At 45.8% G+C, this 8,501-nt stretch overlaps 1 protein-coding gene across 1 annotated transcript in view; it reads left to right on the top strand.

Moving 5' to 3' along the window:
- B3GALNT2 (beta-1,3-N-acetylgalactosaminyltransferase 2) overlaps positions 1–8,501 on the top strand; it is a 37,096-nt gene that overhangs the window by 20,339 nt on the left and 8,256 nt on the right. The window contains exons 5-6 of the mRNA XM_004690730.2: positions 470–565; positions 8,152–8,262. Of these exons, the coding sequence (XP_004690787.1) occupies positions 470–565; positions 8,152–8,262 (207 nt within the window). The remainder of the gene's footprint in view (positions 1–469; positions 566–8,151; positions 8,263–8,501) is intronic.

The following is an 8,501-nucleotide window of genomic DNA, read 5'->3' as shown; positions in this document are numbered from 1 at the left end:
TTGTTCATACAGAACTGGGGTACAAGCCAGAGGTGCAGGGGCGGCGAGAGGCTTCACCAGAGACAGAGTGGGGAGCAGAACAGGCAGATCTGCGAAGTACACTGCTGAGGGGAGCAGCGGGCAGGTCAGGAGAGGTCTGCCACGCCATGTGGTCACCTCCGGGGCAGGCGGGGGTTGAACTCATGCGGAAGTAGCTTAAGCTTCTCAGTGCTGCGCTTTAACCCGCTGCGCCACCAGGGAGGGCCACCATGTCTTTAGTTACAGCAAACATCTTTACTCAGTAACTCTACTGCACTCAGAGACTCAGATGACGCTGGCCCCACAGTAGAGCCCTGTTGGTCAATGTTCTTGGTGGGCACCTGCGAGGTTTTAGCTGACTGAAGTGTAAGGTGTTTGAAACTTAGTGCCTGTGTGATGTCCAATGTAATGTGTTTTCTCCTTGCCTTTGTTTCTTCACCCCACTCTGCAGGAGGCCCTCTTCACTGCTCGCTTCAGCCCCCCGAGTTGTGGTGTACAGGTGAACAAGCTGTGGTACAAGCCTGTGGAGCAGTTCATCCTGCCAGAGGTACAGCATGCAATGGAAGCCCACGATGTCCAGCCTGTATACTTCCAGAGGCAGGCACTCACACCTGGTAGTGCGAGGAGGGCAGATGGGATTGCCACCTGACACAAACCACTTGCAGAGAGCTTCAGGCGACACTGTTTGAAAAGCTTTGGATGTTGCCATGGCTTATCTAGTGGGATGGAGACTGGCACAATGGTTCTGAGTAAAGATACGAGCAGGTGGCTTGAGAGGCCAAACACACACGCATCGATACCTCAGTTTGTGAAATGAAAGAATGGTAGTGGGGAGGAGGAAAATATGGCAGAAGATCCATAACATTTCCAAGAGAAATAAAATTTCTCCAAGTTGTGGGTGATGTCAGAAAGCATCACTGTCACCTCTGGACCCTCCAGTTCTGGCCTGAAGTAGACAGGTGCGGGTGACCGCTTCACCTGCCAGGCCCCTGGCATGAGCCACATTGCGGTCGTACCTGGCGACACAGTGGGGCACTGCAAATTATTCTTCCGGTTCATTGTGGCCTTGTTGGAGTTCACCCTCCTGCCAACAGCAAGGTCAGTTCCTGACCATCCCTGGTCGTTTTAGAGCAGCTATAGAGTTGGTCCTGCAGCCTCACAGTTAAGATGTGGAAACTGTAGACGGTTATATAGATTACTCTAGAATGTTTTCTACCAACTGTTTTGTGGGCTGCTGTTCACATTTATGCAACAACAGAATTCTGCATGTTATTAATATACTATGGATTTTGAAGTTGAGTTCAAGTAATTAACTATATATTTAATTTGGGAATGTGAAAAGCAGTCTCCTTTATTTCATCTGTATATGAATTTCCATTTTAAAATAGATTTTTTTTAAAAGATTCATTTATTTATGCATACAAGAGCTTGGGTGCAGGCCAGAAATGCCGGGGTGAGGGGGTCAGTGAGAGGTTGCCCAAGAGACAGAATGGGGAGCAGAACAGGAGGATCTCCTGAAACTCACTGCTAAGGGGGACAGCGGGGAGACAGGAGGGATCTGCTGCACCCTATGGTCCCTCCCTGGATGGGGATCGAATTCATGCTGCAGTGGCTGGTGGCAGCTTCACATGCTGCGCTTAACCTGTTATGCCACCAGGGAGGGCCTCAAAACAATAGTTTTAAATGGAAGCAAAACGCAGGCAGAAATCTAGTTTCTAGGAGTTGTAAACAAGACTAAAGTGAATATCCTTACACCTCTATGGTATGTGTGACTGTTCTTTCTGGGATGAAGCGTTGGTTCACACTTAATACACATTTTTGTGTCATGAATTTCTTTCTGGAAGGCAGTTTGTCAGTTTACATCATGCGAATGGATCTTTTTAAATTTCCATTTTGAACTTTGTTCCTTGTTCAATGAAATATGGACCATCAAAGGTGCCCCGTACTTGTAAAAGTCAGGCCAGCTACCTAGTATGGACCAGGTGTTTGAGTTTCAAAGGAGGCCACTCTGGGTGCTTTCAGGGACACTTGCGGACAGCTTGGCAGGTGCCCAATGGTGGGGCTGTGTGTGGATGCAGGCAGGGGCCTCGTAGAGCAGCTGCCCCTAGTGGGACAGAGAAACTGGCTGTGGTGTACAGCCCAACTGTGTGCTGAGGCACAGCGAGGGGCCTCCAGGGTCCACTTGCTGACCAGCCCTATTGGGCGGGGCATCCTGCCTGCTGGAACTGGAAGTGGAGCTGGGTTCAGCTTCTGTGTGGTTCCCAGGGAGAGACATGTTGCCCCGAGGCCGAGAGTCGCAGCCCATGACTGTGCTTTCCAGGCAGGTCCAAATCCACTGAGGTTCACAGGGTCTGTGGATGGCAGGTGAACCCCCACAGGTCGAGCTTGCTGTGGGGGTCAGATGCCAGGTGTCAGTTGAATGGTCATGATTGAGAGTGACCAGTCGTTTCCCTATTTTCTAGATTTGTGGCTCCAAGGTGAGGCACTGTTGGGTCAGTGGGGTGGGTGGTGCAGCTCACATGAAGCTACAGTTGCCACCATTAGTGATGACCCAATGGTCCCCTGCAGGCCTTACCAGGGTGACCACAGAGCTCTATGGATTGGATGAGTGCTCTGGCCCAGTCCTTTTTCGGTCTTTGCAAACCTTACTGCTATTGAAGTTTCAGAGGAAAGGCACACAGGGCATGGGGTGGTTGCTGCTAGGAGAGACATGTTGTTAACTCAGAGCTCATGGTCAGGGTCTAGGCGTAGTGCTCGGACCACACACTGACCGCCAGGTCCTCTTGGTGGTCATTGGATTCTCTGTGGGAATGCTCAGAAATTAAAGGTCAGTGCAGATACTGGAATGTCAGTCTACTCACGTTTCGGGAGGTGTTAGCGCATGCCCCGCTCTGGAGGCCTCCCTGCTTCCGCGCAGCTCTGAAAAAGCTAGGCCTGAGCACTGCTTGGGCACAGCAGTGGGCTGACAGCGGGCAGAGGTGTCTGGACAGCTGTCGCAGCAGGGTGGGGTGTGACTGGGATTCCAGGCCTTTCAGCCATGGTCTCTCTCCTTGGACATTGCTACATGGCCGAAGTTTGTCTCTCAACCTAGTTCTCTGATAGAAGGTGACTTGTTTCTATGTGTTTTTTTAAGGTTCTGATGTTACTAATCAAGCTTCATGTGAAGCTCTCCCCAGCTGTTAGAAGCTGTTTCCTCTAATGTTAGCCTTTCACTGGCACAACTCAGGACAGTTTCCTTTCTGTAACTGGAAGATTGTACCTTTGACCACGCTTACCCACGTTGATCTCACCTCTACCCTGCCTCTCTCACCCTACCCTTCCTCACACCCACTGGGATGTCTAAGATCAAAAAGACAACAAACGATGAGCAAGATCATGCGCTTTTGTCTCTGTGTGGCTCACGCCACTTAGTGCAGTGCCCCAAGGCTGCTCTGTGTTGTCTGAAGTGGCATGACTTCCTTTCTAGTGGCTAGTCATCTGTGCATGGACATGTGCCCACTACATTTCCTCATTCATATTTGCACCAGCAGACACTTGGGTTAATGCCACGTCCTGACTGTTGTGAACAGTGCTGCAGTGAGCTTGAAAGCGCATTTCTCTTTTCAAGTCAGCACTTTCATTTTCTTCATGTAAACACCTGAAATAGAATTACAAGATCATATGGTAATTTTATTTTCCATATTTTGAGAGGCTGTCACTTTTTTCCATTGTAACTATGTCAGTTTCCTTCCCACCATTAGTGCCCAGGGCTGCCCTTTTCCTGCCTCCTTACCAGTGTTCGTCTTTTTGCTACTAGACATCCCAGTGAGTGTTGACTTGCCTTTTCCAGTGACTAGGAAACAGGGCCACACCTTTTCTAGTGCCTGCAGCGGCTTGTATGTCATTGGGAAAATGCGAAGAACTTCTATTTTAATCAGATTGTCGTTTTGCAATTGCGATCTGTCAGTCCTTTATGTATTTCAGATGTTAACCCTTGGTTAGATATACGACTTGCAAGTAGGTCCTCCCATTTTGTAGGTGGCTTCTGTCTTGTTGCTGGTCTCCTTTGCTGTGTGAAGCTTCTCGACTTCATGTAGCTCTGCATGCCTGTTGTTGCTCTTGTTGTGGCCTCTGCCTTTGCTGGCAGCTTCCTGTCAGGGATTTCACCACCTGTTTTCTTCCAGAAATTGAGTGACCTCAAGTCTTGCATTCAAGTTTTAAATCCATTTTGGCTTGGTTTGGCGTATGGTATAAAAATGATAAATCATTTTGCCTGTGGCTGTCCCAGTCCATTTTATATTCTTCATCTATTTTATGTTCTTGATTCCTTGTAAATTAATTGACTATATGACTGTATCTCTGGACTCCATTTTGTTGATTTTGTATTTGTTCGTATGCCAATATCATACTGTTTTGATGCCACAACTTTCTAAGATAATTTGAAGTTGGGATGTGTGATGCCTCCCACTTGGTTTTTCTTTCTCAAGCTTGCTTTGGCTATGTGGGGCATTTGTAGTTACATAAAAATTTTAGGATTCTATGTTTTTAGAAAAGTGTTACTGGGGTTTTGATAGGGATTCCATTGAATCTGTAAATTGCTTTGGGTAATACAGGTACTTTAACAATGTTAATTCTTCTAATTCGCGAGGATGAAATGCTTTCCATTTGTGACTTCATTACTCTGACAGCTTTAATTGAATAACTACTTGCTCCTTTTTGCCTAGACTTCTGTCATAGCTCAGCTAACACGGTCCCTCCCAAACTATATGGTTGTAACTCTGCTACCGGCTTCACCTTTCTAAAATTGCAAACATGGGTGTGTCATTCTCGAGCCTGCATCTCCAGGGTCCCCACTGCCATGAAGGTCGGAAGATAGACTCCATTCAAGGACAGAGTGGGCTGGCCATCTGCCTTTTACTTCTTTCTTCATCCTGTTCTTCAGCAATACTGACCTGTTTCCTGTTTTTCTGAATGTGCAGTACAGTGTCAAGTTTGTGCCTTTGGTGTGTTGTTTTATATGCTCCTTTTTTTCTGACTCAAGATTCTTTACGACTTAGTTGGGCTCTGTTAGCCATTTGATTGTCTGATGTCCCCAAGCAGAATGGCTTTCGACTGTTACTAATCTGTGGTGGCATATTATGAGTACCTGAGCATATAAGCTGGTGTTTTTGTTTTGAGTCTTCACTACATACTGGACAACTAATGCATAGTATACACTCAAAAGTTTAATAACACATACCTAAAAGATTGATCCCCAAATTCTTAGTTGTGTACATATGTTTGGTTTAAATTTTTACTGATCATGAAGTATGAAAATGTATGAAAGTAATACATTTTCATTGTTGATAATTTGACAGAAATAACAAAAGGCTAAGAAGGCTAGCGGGGACCAGCTGTCCCCGCTAAACATGGAATGTTCCATGCAGTGGTGATGAGGCTGGTCAGTTGGTTTTACAGAATGGAGGTCTGACATCACTTGAGATCAATAAACTCCTCCCCAGGGACATATAGAAATGAATGTCATCACCTGTTTCAAAGACAAGAAAATGGAACTTTTTAGAGGGCAATTCACCTTTTATGTTCCTCTAGTGGTACTCAGGTTATATTTTGTTGAGCAAATATGCACAGCATCACGAATTCTCATAACAACCTCTGAGGTAGTTTTCTGTTTGAAGTTTTAAGAAATGATACAGATTTTGTATATGTAAGATCTGCTCTGAGGCTCCCTTGGGCTCCACAAATTGCAGCAAGATTTTCATAAATAATGAAGATTAAAGAGGTATTAGCTGGATATAAAGTGACTGCCAGCGAAATCCAAAGTCTTTCACTATTTTTATCTCTTTGGAATAGAGAAGCTTTATTGCTTTAAAAGAAAAAACAAACCCTTGCAAACCAGTGACTTAAATTTGACAAATTCAATTTTGTAGTTTCCTTACAGTACTGGCTAACCTAGATGTTATGGTAAATTACTTTATCTCTTAATCTTAAGAAATGAAATTATTTCTGTAAGACTAAAATTATGTCCTCTGCCTCATGCTCTAGACCAGAAACTTTGAGTTCCCTGTCACTGTGTGGGAATTCTTCAGGGCCTGTTCTGTGTCAGGTCATCTGAGGTGCTAAGGATGTACTGATTAGTAAGACAGAAGCAGTCCCTGCTCTCAGGGTGCTTGCACTGCGTTGGGGGCAGTTGGTGCGACAGCAGATAGTAAGTGGGAGATGGGGGGTGGGGGGGAGTGTTGCCAATCAGGCAGGGCGATGTGACACAGACAGCCGCCTTTAGCAGGGTGCTGGCAAAGCCTTTCTGAGGGTGAGTGGGGCAGAGACCTGAGCAGGGCCAAGGACCCCACTGATCAGAGGCCAGAAATGGAGCCTAAAGAAACGAGAAGACATTAGAATGCTGTGCGTATATCAGACCTTGAGGGAGGGATCCTAACTTCCTAAACTTTAAATTTAACAGGAACAGTCATAAGGGAAAAGCTTTTCAGGTTTGACAAGATAAAATTTAACGGACATTTGAATTTCAGAAAATCTGTAAGTAGCAAACAATTCTGAGATATTTATAGTGTAGAAAATATATATCGGATTAAGATAATTGATGAAAGGCTCACACAGATGAGCAAGAAAAATTTCAAAGAAGCTAAATGACAAAACCAACTCTGGAAGAGACTGTGTCATTCAGATTATCACTAGAAATCACAAGAAACACAAATGAGGAAAGACTTTTTAAAACCTACTACATTGGCTTAAACGGGTGCTATCGATACCCCAGACTGGAAAAGTGCCGTGCAGCCTGTGTTCCCAGTAATTCTAGTGACCGAATACATTATAAGCATCAGAGAAAAGTAAATATTTACCTAAAAATGTCTCATCATTTTAGTGGATATTATCCAGCATCTAGATGTCTGCTAGTGAGGCCGGAATTCCAGGAGCCTCGGGGCTCAGTCTTAGCACTGTCACCCCTGAGCATGAGTCCATCACCGGCCTGGGAGTGACCCCCAGGGTACAGCAGACCCTCCTGTCTCACAAACTGCTGCCGCAGACCAGCGCAGCAGGAGACAAGTTTCAGGGATTGCAATTCTGTGCAGGGTAGACAAGGATGAGGCTGAGTGACAGACAGACACGACTTCTAGGAGTGCATATCTGAATGTAATTTATTTTTAAGAGTGTAGAGCATTTATACAATTTTTCTTGGCAAGCAAATATAGGGATACAATGATTCTTTTAACAGACTCCTGACGGGTAATACATTAATTTCTTTTTGTTTCTGAGATGTTGCCAGGGGCCGGAAATCAACTTGGGGCCCTAGGGAACCATTGTATATTCAAGGTTCAGTGCTACTAAACAAATGCCCTATTTATCACCTATGCCTTTCTAATCCTTTTAAGTACTCTCCCCATTCATTTCACAAGCCACCTGGTGTATAGGAGTTGATAGTTTAATGGAATTAAAGATTGTAGAGGAGTTTCTTAGAATTAAATCAGTATTGAGAACAGAGGAAGTTACATTCCTTTCAAGAGTATCTTTAGAAACGAAGCACAGTATTCATAACATTTCTCTGGTTCAGTGTATTGTGTGTCAACAGAATTAGGAGACAAATCAAAAAGTACAGTGACCATTCGCGAATCAGCTATTCTTCTATTCCTGAAGGGCTACCTATTCCTCCTGTGTGCCCGGTACCTTGACTGTGCCAAGCTCTAAGGATTTTTCACTTAGGCGCCACGGGAGGCGACGTGGTACACTGCCACGTGGCACAGCAGGGGGTGTCAGTGGATCTGCCTGTTCTGCTCCCCACTCTGTCTCTGGGGAATCCTCTCACATACCCCTACCCCCCCAACCCCGCCTGTACCCCAGCTCTTCTATGCAAAAATAAGTAAGTTTTTGAAAGGTGTAAATCAGTGCATCCACTCAGAAATAGCTGTGGCAGCTCTGGTAGCATAAGGAAATGGTCAGTGTGGAGTGACAAAGAGCAGCCTGCAAAATTGCCGAGGTGGTGTTTTTAGATGTGTGTTAGAAAGGGGACTCGCCAGAATAGTAGCAAGGTGTCTTACAGCTGGAATAGCAATCTAGCCAATATGCCTCAGAAAGCAGCTTTCTGTAAATCTAACCTGATGACAACAGTAAACAAGCTGATTGCATTGTTCATCTTCCCCCGAGAGCTTTGAAGGCACAGTCGTGTGGGAGAGCCAAGACTGCCAGGGCCTGGTATCGAGAGACCCCCGCAGCGTGACCATGAATGACGGCGGGGGCGTCCTCAGAGTCGTCTCGGTGAGGGGCCCCTTTCTGCCAAAGGCCCGGGCCGGAGCGGGTGCTCAGTGGAGGGAGGAGGACTGTGGGCACTTCGGGGACCACCTGAGGAGATCCTGACTTCCACTTTGGAACAGATGCTTCGAAGGTGGTGGTTACGCTGTCATAGCAACAGCGGGCAGTGGATCTCGCGTTTTAGAGCCATCAGATGTGGTAGATGTTAAAGCATTATAGTAAAAATGAAAAATTCGATTGCTATA

Source organism: Condylura cristata, unplaced genomic scaffold (genome assembly GCF_000260355.1).
Source record: "Condylura cristata isolate star-nosed mole 26May11 unplaced genomic scaffold, ConCri1.0 scaffold00029, whole genome shotgun sequence".
NCBI classification, from domain to species: domain Eukaryota; kingdom Metazoa; phylum Chordata; class Mammalia; order Eulipotyphla; family Talpidae; genus Condylura; species Condylura cristata.
Note: the sequence above shows the minus strand (reverse complement) of the source record. Positions and strands in the feature narration are given on the sequence as shown.